Source organism: Vulpes lagopus, chromosome 12, assembly GCF_018345385.1.
Source record: "Vulpes lagopus strain Blue_001 chromosome 12, ASM1834538v1, whole genome shotgun sequence".
In the NCBI taxonomy this organism is placed as follows: Eukaryota; Metazoa; Chordata; class Mammalia; order Carnivora; family Canidae; genus Vulpes; species Vulpes lagopus.
In genome coordinates, this window is record NC_054835.1 from 30,354,885 (window position 1) to 30,372,122 (window position 17,238).

Genomic DNA, 17,238 nt, shown 5'->3' on the forward strand with positions numbered 1-17,238 from the left:
CATACACGGGAAAATCATCTTTTCCCCCAAATACACGAAAACCACAATTAACATATGAGTAGCAATTATCTTTATATTCCTTCTAGAAGCAAAAGAAGTGGTGACATTAGGGTCATGAAGAGAGAGGAAATAGACGGCCTGCGCAATTGCCTCTGTGCAGAGAAAGCCTGGGAACTAGGAGCATAAGCCCAGAGAATCTGCTTGGCGGGAAGCAGCGGGGGCTGTTTTGATACAAAGTGAACAGAGAAGGAATAGGAGGTTTACTGGATGCAGCTCTAAATCCTTCAGCACAGAGCCTAGCAGTCATAAAAAAGCAAAGTCAGCAAAGCCTTTCCACAGGTGATGAACAGAAACAGAACATAGCACTCTGGTCTAGATAATCGCTACCTACGCATGCTGCGTCTGCAGTGCGGGCCACAGACCATTCTCTGTGAAGAGTGTTTCAGCCTTGGGGAAGAAGAAGAAAATGCAATTGGAATGAGGGCAAAAATCCTGGCGCATGGATCTTCAGGTAATTTACACAGACCAAGTTATTAATGCAATTAATAACACCTAGGACACCTAGGTATGGAGTATTTCAAGTGAATCCCACCAAGGACAGGGGAAGCCAAAGGGAACCCGTAGAAGGGCCTGTTCCAGGCTAGTAGAATACAGGAAACAAAGAGAAGAGGCTGAGATTGCAATCAGACAAGGCTCAGTGGAGAGTCAAGAAGAACAGACCTGTGCCCAGCCGACAAAAGCCTCAGATAAAATCCCAACTACACCATGCAATTTAGTAAAAGTTGTTTCTTCCCTGCTAACCAACCAGCTTCCACTAGTCTGGAGCATTCTTTCTGACTTATTTCATTAACATTTCCCTTCTTTTTCTGGAGTGGTCAGAGCCCCAGGGAATCTCTTTCTCTCTCTCCCCTCCCCCTTCCCCCCAACCAGTGGGGCATTGAATGAGAGCCAGAGTGTTGTCTGTGTAAAGAGAAATTGCAAAACCACAAATTGCAGAAAATCGTTACTGCCAAAAATCGAAAGGAACACACAATATCACCATGCCTCTTAAAAAGCAATTGCGCATTTTACAGGCCTCTGGATAATTCAGGTTTGTTTGGCAACTTTCTCACCCATACCACCCAGAAGACAATTCTCTTCCACCAGAGGCAGTGGTCCCAAAGAATATTTGTAGTTAAAAAGAAACAAAAAATGTGGGTGCAAGTCTTTCCAGGGGCCTGTTTTGGCCCAATATGGTTCTATTTTATTCTATTGTGTGGTATTGATTTTAAGGCCCAAAGTGTGCCCCCCCAGAATCCCTGGGATTCCCACTGAGACAAAGAGGGCCTCCAGTAAGGACAGAACAACAATCCCTTAAAGATACAAAGCATTTTTAGATGACAGACTCTGAAATGTTACTTTATGTGCTTATCCCAACAATCCTTTGACAGAAGTAGAAAAAAAGGGCTTTCCTTTTTCTTTCTCCTACTCATAATAAAGATATTTAGAAACTAAGAGGTTAACTAACATTCTCAAAATCGCACCACTTCTAAGGCAGTGATGTGGGGCTCAGACATAAACCTTCTGAGTTTTTGTCCTGAGTTCCTTCCATCACCCACCCCCTTTCTCCATGGGGCAAATCTTCCCAACTTGGCTACGGTTGCCCTCCTTCAGCAGAGCTGGGATTTTATGTGGCCCATACACATTTCCAGGCCCTTGACTTGGAAAGCCTCCTGCCATTCACTACAGATCAAGCCTTGTCTGAATGTGTGCTGATTAGGTCGTTTTACGTTTGTATTGGTTGTATAATACAATCATCATTAGGACGCAATGCCAACTCCGGAGGGGCTGATGCGAGCCTGGCTGCCAAAACGAACCCAAGTCACAATTGCTTAGTGATTTTAATGCGTTTCCATGACTCCGTGGGTCAGACCAACTTTCCACCAGTTGCTCAGAGATGACATGGAGAGGTGTGGAGACCTCTTTTTGTCTGGATGGTGTTAAACCCAGGGCAAGGTTACTTCTCAGAGTATTTAATAAAATAGGTCACCAAGAACTTTGTCCTTGAGAGAAAAAAAAATTGTGAAACTAAAGCAATCACAAATTAACCTCCTAACATGAAACAGCTATCCATTTTCCCCCTCACATGGGAGATACATGGTGCTCTCAAGCAACATCTTGATAAAGAGATCTGAAAGTAATAGTCACATATGTGTTTATAGTTGCATACTTGCAGTTAATGACTGCAAACACTATCTTGAATTGCCTTTCATCCAATTTTCACCATGAATAGAAACCGAATATCTTTTAGTATACAACATTAAATCATTTTAAAATCAGTGATAAACCTAAATGGACAGATACAGTTGTGAGAAAGAGCTCCTGAATATGAATATGCAAGAAGGTAAATACAGACTGTTCTCCCAAACAATTGGTATGCTCAGCAGAAAGAATACAGTCAAAAGTTAACATTTGTATAAATAAAATCCTCAGGATAGCACATGAAAAGGGAGACAGCTCATAAAATCTAACATGACTTTATAGGTAAGAGCTGCTTAAAACATTCATAACATGCAGGTGTCTTGATAATGCAATAAAGACCAAAGCAATATAATCCAGAAACTGACATTTTAAAAAATTCCAGTGAATGCATAATAAATACTTCAACATGAAATCTGAACAGTTTTAAGGGTGAATGTTGCTTGTGCTGGTGTTTGAATATTTGGTATATAGCAATGGGATCAATTTATTCTAGAGAGCAAACAAAAGAGATCATCCAGGGAAATCAGCAAAAAAGTAAGTTTTTCTTGCAGTTCAGCTGCAATACATAGTTTTCTTAGGGACTGAATGATTCAAAAGAGAATTTATCAGAGCCCATATAATATGTGTAATTAGTGTGAAACCTTTAGATTTTCCTGGGCGCAAGACTGTCTAATTCTGGCTTGACCTTCTATTTTATGGTTGTTGATCTCCTGCTTACTTACCTGCAGTGTCAAGCAACTCACTACCATATAAACGGCTTTTGAATAGCTAGTAGTTCAAATACTTTTGAGCTACTTTTATATTGAATTCACATCTATCCCGTTTTTTTGAACTCAGGTATTACCAAATTATTCCTGAGACAGATGGAACATTCCTATCTTGAACTCCCGGTTCGGACCTGGTGTAATTTTATTTGGTCTTTTAAAGGAGAGGGGGGTCTATAATTTGGCTGTGGACACTAAGAGTACCAAGAGTGAAGAAACATAATACATGGGAGATTCATTTTAAAAAGAACCCGAGTTTACAGAGGGGCTGCAACGCAGTACACACAGGAAGGCATTATTAAGATAACTACCACACTATTAAATGTGAAACAGTCTGTGACTGTGAAGAACAACTGGGCAAAGAGTAATAAATTAGTCATGTGAGAGAAGCTGAATATTCAAATGTTCGGTGCCACACGATCGTCCCATCTAGAAGACTATCTCATTTCTCCTCCTCACTTCTTTTTTCTAGCTTTTCAGATGCAATGGAGTAGCAGCCCTGAGCAGCCCTGATCGGGATGCACAGAAACTATTGGTGAAATGCTTCACGATGCTAGACAAACCAGCAGTGTGAAATGGCAGATTCATTTGCTGAGCCAGACTTTAAAAAGGCAGTAATGTGAGACGGGAGCCGTAAATATGAGGAGGTTTTAGAAATCACAGCTGAGAAATAGATACCATTTCAAGGAGGAAATGTACTTACATTTTGCTGCAAGTAAAATGCCTGTCTTTAAAGGGCAGCCTCTGAAACAAAGAGAACAAAACAAGCGTGTTAAAGAAATGTAGAGTGACCTGTTCCCACTGAGAAAGGCATTGGATTGCCTTTGAAGGTACAGCCAGGTGACCGAAAACACTGTTATGGGGACATGCTTCTTGGAGGTCTGGGGAGAAGTAGCCCACAAATCAAACATGGAAGTCAACTGCCACCTCTCACTGCATGATCAGCAATCGGCCCCAGGACGTCCTAGAGTTTTGTGGGTCTTAATGCTCCCTTGGTATTCTGTGCCTGATCCTGGGGACAGAGAAATATGAGGGGTCTAGTCACCTAGGTCAATGGCTGAGACTCATCATTCTCTTGCTTCTGGTTCATACTGACATTGCACCTCATTCTCGTAGGCCCAGTTGTGACACATTGTTCCATTAAATTAAACTCCTCCTAAAAATTATGATCTTCTCAATTCGTGCTTATTTGGGTAAGTGGATAAGTTTTCTTTTCCAAGAAGTAAAAAGCTTTTCTGGGGAGTATTGGGGTGGGGGACTTGAAATCAGTGCCAGGTTTTTCCTTATTCAAGATGGCAGTAAAAGAAGAAACAATTAGACTGTGCCTATGCTAGGAAGGAGTGTGCCAATTGTGCAGGCAATTTGTTCGGTGTGGCAGCCCACCAGACAATTCAGCTTGCTTCCAAATCCTTTTTTGGGCTTTTTTTTTGGGGGGGGGGATGTATTGTGGTTATATCCAAAGGAGTCCTTTTCAGGGTAGTAGATTTAATTGGGAATGGCAAGTAAGTCCTGGTGATTGATATGAACAATTTGCATGCTGAGATTCACATGCTTCTGGGTCATCTCTAAGACTGAACAGTCAAGTTATGGTGTCCTCAGACCTACAGAAAGATCTTGCCATGCCACCCACATGGATCTGGGTAAGTCAGATTACTCACTTTCTTGAGAAATATTTTTCCAAGCTCTGCCGTTTTTTAGTAATAGTGTGACTTTGGCAAATTGACTCAATGCTCCGGGATTGATAGAAATAATAATGTGGCTAATTCAAAGGGTTGTTGTAAGGATTAAATAAGGTAATACATGTAAAATAGTAACATAAGGCTGGCCTATCTAGTGTTTTACTGGTATTGTTATTAACAGAAGTCCATTTTGGAAAACCATAGTAAGAAGATATAATAAGTCCATGGAATTGGAGCTAGAAAGGTGGCTATGGAGAGAGTTTTGCTTGGGTAAAATGTCTCCTCTCTTGGTAATCTGCACCATACCATTGCCCCATAGCTCTCTCTCACATTGTCTCCCTCCACTCTTCACTTCTCCAACAGCTGAGTACAATGCAAGTTAGATCAACATCCACACTGGAAAATCCCTAAATGTTCTGGTGAGCGACCTAATCCCTTATTTCCTGTTCATGGAGATGGTTGGGGGTGATGGTCTTAGAGTGACACATTGTTAAATTATTGAACTACTGGGCCCAGAAAGATTTGGCATAATTCTTGTTTCACAGTTCTTAATACAAGATAGGGGCTTGATGCATTTTTATTGAGTTGACGTTTTTAGATAGATCCTATAGTGTGACTCAACAAGATGCGCTATGTGTCACTGACTGCCAGAAGTTAGGAACACTGCTCTGACATGTAACACCCACCCTTACCTCTCCTCCAAACGAAAAAGTGTACTGAAAATTCTCCTGAAATTGTGTGCCCTTCAGTTCCTTTGAGGAACTTGTTGCTAGGAAACAAATTTAGACAGCTCTCACCTGCTGAGAAAAGTTTTTACTACTGCTTCAGATAACAGGTTCTTCTTTAGACACAAAAGTATTAACAAAGAAAACTGTCTGTTACTTCACTGTTCATTGGAGAAGAGCTCTTCATTTGGGCAACAATTTCAGAGCGATATCATTGATTACTTTGAAAACTATTCAGAGCTGTCCTTGAGATTATATTATGAAGCTATCTAATGCAATGGTACTGATCAGTTTTCTTGGGGTACAAAATAAATAAAGCCGTCAAGAACAGTGTGGGTGGTGGTGAGGAACACAAAAACTTGCTTTAGCTTTTCCAAGCTTATTTCCACATTAGAAAAAGAAAAACCTGAATTCTTAAGAAGAAAGAGAGCCCTTAAAATTGTTAATTATCTCATTTGCTAAGTGTGTATCAGTGCCTGGGTATATGCAGCACACTGTGCCAGCTCTAAGGATATACTGCCCACCATTACAATGATGCCTGCCTGATAGGGGAGACAACTAGACATTTTGGAGGGGCTGCATGATGATGTAATGCAAAAGTACAGAGTGGTCGGCCAGGAGAGGAGGTGGTCTTTGATGATCCAGTCCAGAAAGAGAAATCAGGGAAGTCTAACTGGGGGAGTGTCGGGATAATATCTGAAGAAAAATTCATATTTAATAAAAATAAAAACTGCTAACATCACTGAGTCTTGGTCAGGAATTGTCCTAGGTGTTTCTGATTCATCTGTTACTCCTAACCACCCTAGGAAGGAACTAGTCCCACCTCACTGTAGGAGTTAAAAACCCCGATGGGGGTTGTGGAACACACCAGCCTAAGAGACTTCATCAAGGGCACAGGCCCTGGACCGGATAAATTGGCTCCCTTGAAGGATTGGCAGACCAACAATACCATTTGCCTTATTTTGCATACTCTTTAGCAAAATCCATTCTTCTACCATGTAGGAGTCCTTAAAGAATCATAGATGGGGTTCTTTTGATATCAATACCAGATAACTTAAATCACAGAAACCTTGCTTCTGTGCTCCCACCTCAGGGAGATGCAAGGTCCATCTGGGCTCTCTGCCCTGAACCACACCCACATAGTGCTAGGCTAGCATCCCTGGGTCATAGTCACACTACTGATTCAGTAGTCAGGTCCACATGGAAGGGACCTTGTCCAAAGCTTTTGGACCCCCTTGTTAGGAATCTAGATTCCTAGGCTCTGATGAACACTGAAATCTGTCAACTGATGGTCTTGGAGCAACTAATCTGTAGGCCAAAGTGTTCAACCAAGGGATTCAACTTCTTACCCCAGTTCCTGTGGCTGATCCCATCTGGTTATAATTTGTAACCTACAACTGACACTCTACTAAAAAACAGACTATGTAGTAATTTCAGAATATTCTATGCCGATTGAAGAATCTGGTTTGAGTTGCCTGTTATTTAAAGTTTTACAAGCCAAAAATTACATCAATGCAAGTATAACTTTTTAAATAATGTAACATATAGAATTAAATCTCCTATATATCTATTTCTCTCTATGATGCACGATAAAAATAAAATAGTTCCTACATGTCCAAGATTATATAAATTGAGATGAAGTGGCTACCACTTTGTTATTCTGAATATTGAGCAAATTCTATTTTATGTTAATTTTTCCTATTTGCTTATTGCTAAGGTAGGAATACCTATTCTCTATTTCACTTTCCCAGGAGTGCTGGGAACCAATATTTTTTAAAATTATCTGGGAAGTTCATTTAAGAATGAACAGATACCAGTACCAACATTCTTATAAATATGTTTTCTTGGGCAAGGGAAATAAGAGTAAAATTAAATTATTGGAACTGCACCAAAATAAAAAGCTTTTGCACAACAAAAGAAATCGTCAACAAAATGAAAAGGCAATCTACTGAATGGGAGAAGACACTTGCAAATGAATATCTGATAAGAAGTTCATACCCAAAATATATAAAGAACTTATACAACTCGACACCAAAAAAACAAATAACCTGATTAAATAATGGGTAGCGGCCCTGAAGAGATATTTTTCCCAAGAAGACATAGAGTTGGCTAACAAACACCGGAAACAATGTTCAATACCACTCATCATCAGGGTAATGAAAATCAAAACAAGGAGATATTACCTTACATTTGTCAGAATACCTAGAATCAAAAAGATAAGAAATAGCTATCTATTTCTTATTTGCCAAGTGTTGGCAAGGATGTAGAGAAAAAGGGACCCTCGTGTGCTGTTGGTGGGAATGTAAATTGGTATGGCCATTGTGGAAAATAGTATGGAGGATCCTCAAAAAATGAAAAATAGAAATACCATATGATCATAAAAAGCCCATAATTCATGACGGGGTATTTACCAAAGAAAACAAAAATACTAGTTCAAAAAGATATATGGACCCTACGTATGTATATACAATATATTGTATATTGTATACATTGTATTGTGTATTGTATATATTGTATATTGTATACAATATATTTATAAACATATATATACACATATATCTATATATACACATCTCTATATGGATATGTGTATATATATGTTTATAAATAAATATAGATGTGTATATATAGATATATATGTATGTGTGTATATATATATGTGTGTGTGTATATATATGCCTATATATATACACACAATATATTTATAAACATTTTTTAGCCTGAGAAAGAAGGAAATCCTACTACTTGTGATTTGTGACAACATGGACTGAGTAGGGCCTTAAGGGCACTACAGTACATGTAATAAGTCAGAGAAAGTATCCATCAGCAGATGAATGGATAGAGAAGTGGTACACACACATACACACACACAGGAATATTACTCAGCCATAAAAAAGATGCAGTCTTGCCATTTGCAACAACATGGATGGACCTAGGGGGTGTATTATGCTAAGTGAAATAAGTCAGAGAAAAACAAATACCATATGATCTCATTTATATGTGGAATCTAAAAAAGAAAAGAAATGAACAAACTAAAAAACTGGAAAGAGAACATTCTGATGGTTGCTAGAGGGGAGAGGGTTTGGGGGGACAGACAAATGGGTGAAGGGGAGCAGGAGGTACAGGCTTCTAGTTACAGAATAAGTAAGCCGTGAGGATAAATATTACATCTTGGGGAATGTAGTCAATGATATTGTAATAGTGCAAAAAAAAATGAATGAACTGATGCAGGTTTTATGTAAGCTTGTATATACCAATTATCAGGTAATAATAATATAAACAGTGGATCTCCTCCTCACTTTGATCAAATGTTCTTTAAAATTTGAGACTATATGCTATAGCATATACATATATATAGCACAGGGATCTGATGCTGAGGTTGAGAGCCTCTGCCCATGGCTGCCACTCTGGAGGTGGAGGCAATGGTATCAGATGGCCATGAGTTAGAGTCTTGGTTCTTCCACTGACTTCCAGTGACATGCAGCCAGTGACTTAATGTTACGTTTCTTAGGCTTATAAAGCACATATCCAAACACCAACGTTTGTGTATCTCAATGCCTTTGTCTACAAAATGCAAATAAAGTAGCACCTGCACCTCCTCTGAGATTGGTGTGCTTTTTAGAGGAATATTCATATAATGTACTTGGCAGAGATTTTGCCCATGTTAAGTGTTTCACATATGACAGTTATGATTATCTTCATTGAGTCCAAACTGAAAAATTACAGTACCAAGAATTACACTTTCCATCTGGATTAAAATATTCTGTACTTGTTCCTTAAATGGTTTATAAGATCATGTCACCTACAACTTTTGTCCGACTTAAAGTGGGCTTCTCTTTAAAACATCATAGTTGGGATCCCTGGGTGGCTCAGCAGTTAAGCTTCTACCTTCAGCTCAGGGGTGATCTTGGGGTCCCAGGATTGAGTCCCATATCAGGCTCCCCACAGGAAGCCTGCTTCTCCCTCTGCTGTGGCTCTGCCACTCAGTCTGTGCCTCTCACAAATAAATAAATAAAACCTTTATAAATAAATAAATAAAACATCATAGTTGATTGTTTTTTTATGATTCTTTTTTTTAAAAAGATTTATTTATTTATTTGAAAGAGAGAGAGTATGGTGGGGAGCAGTGGAAGAAGAGGGGGAGAGAATCTCAAGCAGACTCCCTACTGAACATGGAGCCTGATGTGGGGCTCGATCTCATGACCCCAAGATCATGACCTGATCCAAAATTAAGAATTGAACACTTAACCAACTAAGCCATCCAAATGCCCCAGTTTTCATGATTCTTTGTAACTTTGCTAACAGCAGTTTTAAAATTTTTTCCCACTAGTGTTTTAAGAATTTTGTAAACATTTCTGTCTCTCTTATAGTATTGGAATTCCACTGGTTATGGAATTTTTTTTTTCCTTCTGTTTCTACTCTTGATTCTGCCTTTGCCAAGACCTCAGCAAACTCTTCCACAGGCTTGCTGTATTTACTTACAAATGGCTTCTGGTGTTTTTATTTTTTTCTAGCTTTTCAACAGTTAAAAAAATTTAGAGAAGCAATTTTTATTTCAGAAAATTTGGAAAATACACAAGATTACTAAAATGAAATGAAAGAGTTCACAACCTCACATATTTATTATGCAGCACAGAAAGAAGTGAACATCATGCCTGACTCTCCAGCCCCATTTCCCAGAGATAATTACTGTCAGTAGTGTGTAAGCGTATCATTCTAAACTGTTTTTTAGGTTTACGAACGCATACACGCATAAATCTTTATACATACATGTTGTTAAAATGTTTTCAACAAAGCAAGGTCATGCTGTGTAATTCTTTACACTATCCTTTTTGTTCTCTCACAAGTATTTTTGTGGAGATAATATTCCCAATTGGTATACATAGATCTCATTTTTTTAGTGGCTAAATAGGAATCTGTTTATGGACATGCCCTAACTTATTTAACCCATCACATAGTGACAGATGAACACCTAGGTTTCTTGTGATTTTTGCAGTGACGATGAGCTTGCAATGAGGTAATATTTCGAACATTGGTTTTTAGATTCATACTCTGATACCGTAAGGTAGTTCATAGAACTGTAAGTACTTTATAATAGGGTATATGCAGCTTGATATTAGATGGAAAATCCCAGATTACTTTTCAAGAAGGTTGAACCTATTCACCCTGTACCAACAATAAGATGTATCTATCATACATATCTTTCACTTTGCACTCTTAATTTCTATTTCTTTGAGTTTTTCTTCTCCCACATGGTGATTTTTCCATCTGAGCTTCAAGATACTTAATTCCATTTTCAGCGATGTTTTTGAGTTCCAAGAACTCTTTCTTTTTCTCAGATTGTTCCTTTGTAATAATTTCCCTAGTCGCCCCAGGAATTTACATTACTGTCATTTAGAGTTCTTATTTCTTCTTTTAAGGACACCTCACAGGGAGCTACCTATTCTGATTATGTTGTTCTTTTCCCCTTCAAATGCTGAGTCACTTTTAATGTTTTGCATATTTTCTCAACCCCACAAGATCTGCTACTTGTCTGCACACCCAGGCCTTCTGACCCATAAGGGAAGAGAGCCCTCAGCACACATGCAGGTAAACTGTGGGGGTCTCCTAAGTAGTAGAGGCTCTGCAAGTGGTAGCAGGTTAAGGAAGAATCTTGGTGAACAGGTGGTAAGGTTAGGACCCCTCGGCTGAGCGGTATGGGGAGATCTCTGAGTCCTCAAGATCCTTCTGGCAGATAGAGAATATAAGAGTTCTCTTCGGGATCCCTGGGTGGCGCAGCGGTTTGGCGCCTGCCTTTGGCCCAGGGCGCGATCCTCGAGACCCGGGATCGAATCCCACGTCGGGCTCCCGGTGCATGGAGCCTGCTTCTCCCTCCGCCTGTGTCTCTGCCTCTCTCTCTCTCTCTCTCTCTGTGACTATCATAAATAAATAAAAGTTAAAAAAAATTAAAAAAAAAAAAAAAGAGTTCTCTTCAAGGGGTGCCTGTGTGGCTCAGGTGGTTAGGCATCTGCCTTCGGCTTGGGTCATGATCCCAGGGTCCTGGGTTTGAGCCCTGCGGCAAGCTCCCTGCTCAGTGGAGAGCCCACTTGTCCCTCTCCCTCTGACCCCTCACCTTGCTCACACTCTTGCTCTCTCTCTCTCTCTCTCTCTCTCTCTCTCTCAAACGATTAAAAAAAAAGAAAAAAAAGTTTTCTTCAAGTTATGTACAATTGATGTAATCTTTAGTTATGGTCTTCTTGAAAAACAAAACACAAAGCAACAATAATAAATCAAAAAATGACTTCCAAATAATAAAGAAATTTCTATATTGAAGCCAAGTTGACACGTCAGAGCAAGTGTACACTTTCATCTTTAGTATAAGGACATTAAGAGACTCATATAAACATGGTACTTGCAGAAAGCATGCCAATAATATTATGAATTATAGTTTGTCTTGCATATGGGCATATTTCGGCAAAATAATTATATTACATGCACGATTAAAATAATATATGTTAATTATCAATAGCAATAAAGTAGGTGGTCCTGTTTTTAGTTAACAATGTACTTGTTTATCAAATATATATCAGATTATTTAAAATGTATTCTAGGTATTAGATATAAAACACTGATAAAACAAAGTGATGATTTTATCACCAAGCCATTCACAGTCTGTTACATGAAAGACCTATCAGAAAATGACTCTATAATTATAGTGACATGTGGTAACTACTATGATAGACCTAGGCCTGGGGTACAATATGAGAAAGGAGATTCTTTCTAAGTCAGATTAAGGCAGATTTTTCCAAAGAAGCGTCAAAAGGGGCTTGTGATAAAGTTAAATGGTTAATTAAGTTTGGAAAACACTGGGTTAAAGATAATTAAGTATGTCTTTCTGCTGTGGTCTTTTTCAGGGCCTTTAATAAATATTTATTATAAATTTCAGGCAGTGGCAATGTCCCAACTGTATAGGGGCTAAAGAACCCTTCTTCCAAGCATTCTGAGGGACACACTTGGCTTAGGTAATCCAAGGGACCTCTTCAAGAGGAGGAAGGTTAGAGTTGAGACTCCAAGATGAGCAGGTGTCAGCCAGAGAGGCCAGAAAGGTCACTTTTGGCAGAAGAACAGCCTGTACAAAGGCTCAGAGACAGGGTATGGGCCATGTAATACTAAGTAGCTCAAAATAGCTAAGCCAAAGAATTTTATATGAAAAAGTGACTTGGGGCAGCCCTGGTGGTGCAGCGGTTTGGCGCAGCCTGCAGCCTGGGGTGTGATCCTGGAGACCAGGGATCGAGTCCTACGTCAGGCTCCCTGCATGGAGCCTGCTTCTCCCTCTGTCTGTGTCTCTGCCTCTCTCTCTGTGTCTATGAATAAATAAATAAAATCTTAAAAAAAAAAAAAAAGAAAAAGTGACTCAAAGTGGGTAGGGAGATAAACAAGAGTCAGCCAGATCATTTCATCCAGGTAAAGGGTAGAACTTTACCCTGAAAGCAAAAGATGTATTTAAAAGTTCAGACACAGGGGAGAAGTATGAATGGATTTGCTTTGTCAAAACCATCACTCTGGAAGCATGATAGCTGTATATTCCAGTGAAGTCAGCCTGGAGAAAGGAAAAAGAGTCAAGGAGTTCTTGAACTAACCCACATGTCAGTGTTGAGAGAATGAGGTAGGGGAGAAAGATGGATAGATAGACAGGTGGATGGATAAATAGGAAGGAAGGGAGGCAGAGAGAGAGGGAGAAGAGGGGCTTTAAGGAAGCAGTATCTGCAGGACCAGGTGGCCAGTAGGATGTCCGGTGAATAGCAGGTAAGGGTCAGGGGACTTCTGGGGGACTGAGTGGGTGATACAGTCATACAGAGATGGGGAATATGGGAGGAAGAACAAGTTTGGACTGAACCTACTGACTCACCAGGAGGTCGAATTCAGGGGGACCAAGGCCTGAGCCAAAGCTGTCACCAATATTTAGAGGTGTTGAAACTGAAAAGCCATTGGCATATGTAACTGTTAAGATCCTAAGAAGTAAATCTATTAGAGATAGAGATGTTAGAAACCCATGGGTCAAGTAATTATTCCTTGGGAAACAGATATCATTTAGGAGTTCTATACCTCAAACTCCTCAATTGCAAAAAGATAGGTATGAATTGTTTTTAAACAAACATAATATGGTCAAAAGTTTTTTAAAACCCAACTGACCAGCTGCTTCTACTTTCAATAAGGGGGTGAACTTGCTCATATGGTAGAAAAATAAATCTCTATTTCAGGGTTTCTCAACGTTGGTCCTATTAACATTTACGGTCATATAATTGTTGTGGTAACTGTCCTGTGCATTACAGCATGTTTGTTTAGCAGTGTCCCTGGTCTCCACCCACTAGATGCTGGCACTTCTTTCCCCTGGTTGTGACAACAGAAACCTCTGCAAACATTGGCACAGGGCCCCACAGGACAGGGCTGCGATCCCTCTCCATCCCTCTGCCTCCCAGGCGAGAAGCACTGTTCTCTGTTCTTCCTTTGATGCAATGTGGTAGAGTTTGGAAGAACTCTTCTAAATCCTTTATGCCCCTGGAGGGTGAAACCCAGGGGAGCCGGTCTTTTGTTCCACAGAATATATTACTGAGTATGCAAATGCAAAGCTGGCCTAGATCCTGAGTAGATGGTGTAGTAGTTACACTCTGCTATAGAAGAAAGGGAGGGGAACTGAATTCCTAAGTGAAATGAAGGCACCTTGTGAAGCTGCAGGGGGGCTGATTTACAGAAAAGACAACAGTGAGAAATTCCTGCAGGCTAGGAAGACGGAGGACCTTGAGTGACAGGGATGCTTACTATTCAGTCCTAAACTAGTCCCTGTTCTGCAGGGGTGTGAGATTCCTCCACTGTCCCAAAGTCTTCAAGTGGGACCCCAAGCCAGATGTGGCTCTGTGAATGTCCTCTCCCAGAGCATAGCAGATATTTGTAGCATTGGCCTTACATCACTGTCCTCACATTGTTACCTCCTACCCTTTCTTCTTATATTTTCCTTTTTTCCCCTCCTCTTCATTCACCACATGCTACAGCAAAATCTTCCACTCTTTGAGGTTAATTTCTTTGACTGGAATTACCAGTGAGCTTAATTTCCATGTAGGATGCTGGATTCCTTAAGTGCAGGCAGCTAGACCAGGCAGGCTGGACTGCATAGAGGTCAGCATAGAGATCCTCTTGCCTGGTATCTCTCTTTACAGAATGGATAAACTGAGGTCTGGAGGGCTGCAGTACTTTGTTTTTAGGAACAGAGCTAACTTAGATCTTTTGGCTCTTGGTTCTTCCTTTTCCAGCAGAGCACACTGTCTAAGAAGTCATTTCTCTTTGATTAGCTGACACTAGTCTCTAGAAAGGTCCCCGATTTCTGTGCTGGTGACTTCAAGGTAATAACCCTGCCAGAATAAAAAAGCAGAAAACAAGCTATTTCACTCCAAGAATGTCTTAAAATTCCAGTTACACTCAGATCTTTTCTCTATGACATCATTAAAATATTATCTGGCTTGGAATATTTTCTACTTCTAAACATTTCTTCTCAAATTTTGATTTTCTGCCAGCTGACAATACAGACTCATAGAGCCCTTTCATGTCTCATAGGCTACTGTACAACCTCATAATTATATAATGAATTTCTAAGGATTAATTATTCAAATGTCAAAGAGATGATTTCTTGGTGAGGAATGAAATATCTTTCAACCCTGCCGTAGAGAATATGAAAGCTGATCAATGGCCAGTGTTTACATATCTAGCCATCAATTATAATGAAATATTTTCTTTGAAGTCACTTACAAAACATTGTGAAGTCCACACACATAAAATCTAAAAATCACTCTGAAGTTCTTTCTTATAAAAGTGACCTCAATTGATATTGATCTAAATAAAACTCTTCCAACAGGAGAGCCAGGGCTCAAATTCCTGTGAACTGGAGCACGAACCCAAGCAATTTCTTATTCATCTTTTTATCCTATACAGTGTCTAGCAGAATATTTGACACACGGTGGTTCTTCAGTAGTTAGTGGTTAAAGGGATAAACCTCCAGGCTTTCCCCGCCAGGCTTTTCCCTGTCTGACCAAGCAGTCTCTCATACCCACGCTGCCTCTATCTCCCAAACCTGTGCCCAGGACAAGTTCCATTATGTGTGGGGCTCAGTGCCAAAACGAAAAGGTGGGGCTCCTTGTTTTAAAATGATTAAGGACTTCGAGACAGTGGTGAGGGGGCACTATGCTAAGCTCTGTGCTACTGTAGCAGGTGTGGGCCCATGGACCTGGTCCAGTCTAAGCCCAACCAGCTTCTTGGCTCTCTGATGCCTCCATACCTGTAATCGTACCTCCCAGGCCAAGTGAAAACCTGCACTTGAGCTTCTGCGCCTCTTCTATCCTGTCTCAGTCAGACCCCTCTCTCGGGCCTATGCCCTCTACCCTCCCTATCTTATCCCTTTCCTGGAGGTTTCTGGACCCCTATTGTAAGGTGAGAAAACCCACTTCTGTCTTTGCTTTCTCCATCCATCTGCCCCCGAGTGGAGACTAGGTTTTCCCACCTCCACACTCGCCTTCAATAGGGGCCACTGTTGCTTCTACTTCCAAAGCAAATTTTTTTCTATCTGTCCTTGAGCCCTAGTGGCTCTTCCAGACCATGTGTTATGCTTCTCTTGCTCTATATAACTGCTTACACTCTGCTTTCCCATCCTGCCCTTTACCTTGGCTGCTCCCCATGTCTCATTTCTGTGTAGCCCAGACTCCGACATGGATCCCCAGCTTTCCCTTGCTTCCCACCTTCCTCAGTGTTTGTAAGGTGTTTATGAATGCCCCACCTGGCTCCCTGACCTGAGTTTAATGAATTCCACAAGGCTGCTGATCTTTCCAGGTACTCACTGGCATATCTCAAACTTCATTATTACCTGGAACTACTTTGCTTGTAAGATGTCTGTGCTAATCACAGGATAACTTGAAAAATACAGAACGTAAAAAGGAAAAACAAATAATATCAAAACCAATCAACAAAATAAAAAACAACCACAGTTCTATCATTCAAAGGCATTCCCTGTTAGAATTTTAGAATCCCTCAACACTAGTCTTTTCTATGCATAAAAAATTGCAAGCGTAAGAGTTGTGATGAGTCTTGTCCACAAAAATAGGGGATGTTGATCTCATCTGGGGTGCCAGATTAGGGCTGTTAAGAAGGTCTATTGAAGTTGAAATCTGGAAGTTGGGATGGAGCAGTTTATTGAGGGGGAGGAAATGGAAGGTCATTGTAGGCAGGGCACTGCTTATACAAAGGTCTTGAGGTAGAAAACAGCGTGTCTTGTTTGAGGACCTAAAAGAAAGCCACATAAGAACAGGGTGAGATGGATTACCTGGGTTCAAATTCCAAATTATTTACTTCAGCCTCAATTTTTTTCCTCTATAAACCAGAAATTGGGACGCCTGGGTGGCTCAGCGGTTGAGCATCTGCCTTTGGCCCAGAGCGTGATCCTGGAGTCCCAGGATTGAGTCCCACCTCGGGCTCCCTGCAGGGAGCCTGCTTCTCTCTCTGCCTATGTCTCTGTCTCTCTCTCTCTCTTTCTCTCTCTCTCTCTCTGAGTCTCTCACGAATAAATAAATAAAATCTTAAAAAAAAATTAACCAGAAATTGTATTAGCCTTTCCCTAAGATTGTTGGAAAGATTAAATGTGTTCCTATCGGGAAAATACTTAAAATAGCACCTGACACACAGTAAAGGTTTCTTAAATCAGATGATTAGTCTAGACAGACTAGTCAATGTGGAGAAGGAGAAATGTCTATTCTGACCCTCCATGTTCTCCTAGAGGAGACTTCTATCCCCATATCCATGAGTGACAGA

The 17,238-nt window shown here is 40.3% G+C and overlaps 1 protein-coding gene across 1 annotated transcript in view; it reads right to left on the reverse strand.

The window, feature by feature from the left end:
- ANKFN1 (ankyrin repeat and fibronectin type III domain containing 1) overlaps window positions 1–17,238 on the reverse strand; it is a 451,629-nt gene that overhangs the window by 234,933 nt on the left and 199,458 nt on the right. The window contains exon 4 of the mRNA XM_041724056.1: window positions 3,709–3,749. Within this exon, the coding sequence (XP_041579990.1) occupies window positions 3,709–3,749 (41 nt within the window). The remainder of the gene's footprint in view (window positions 1–3,708; window positions 3,750–17,238) is intronic.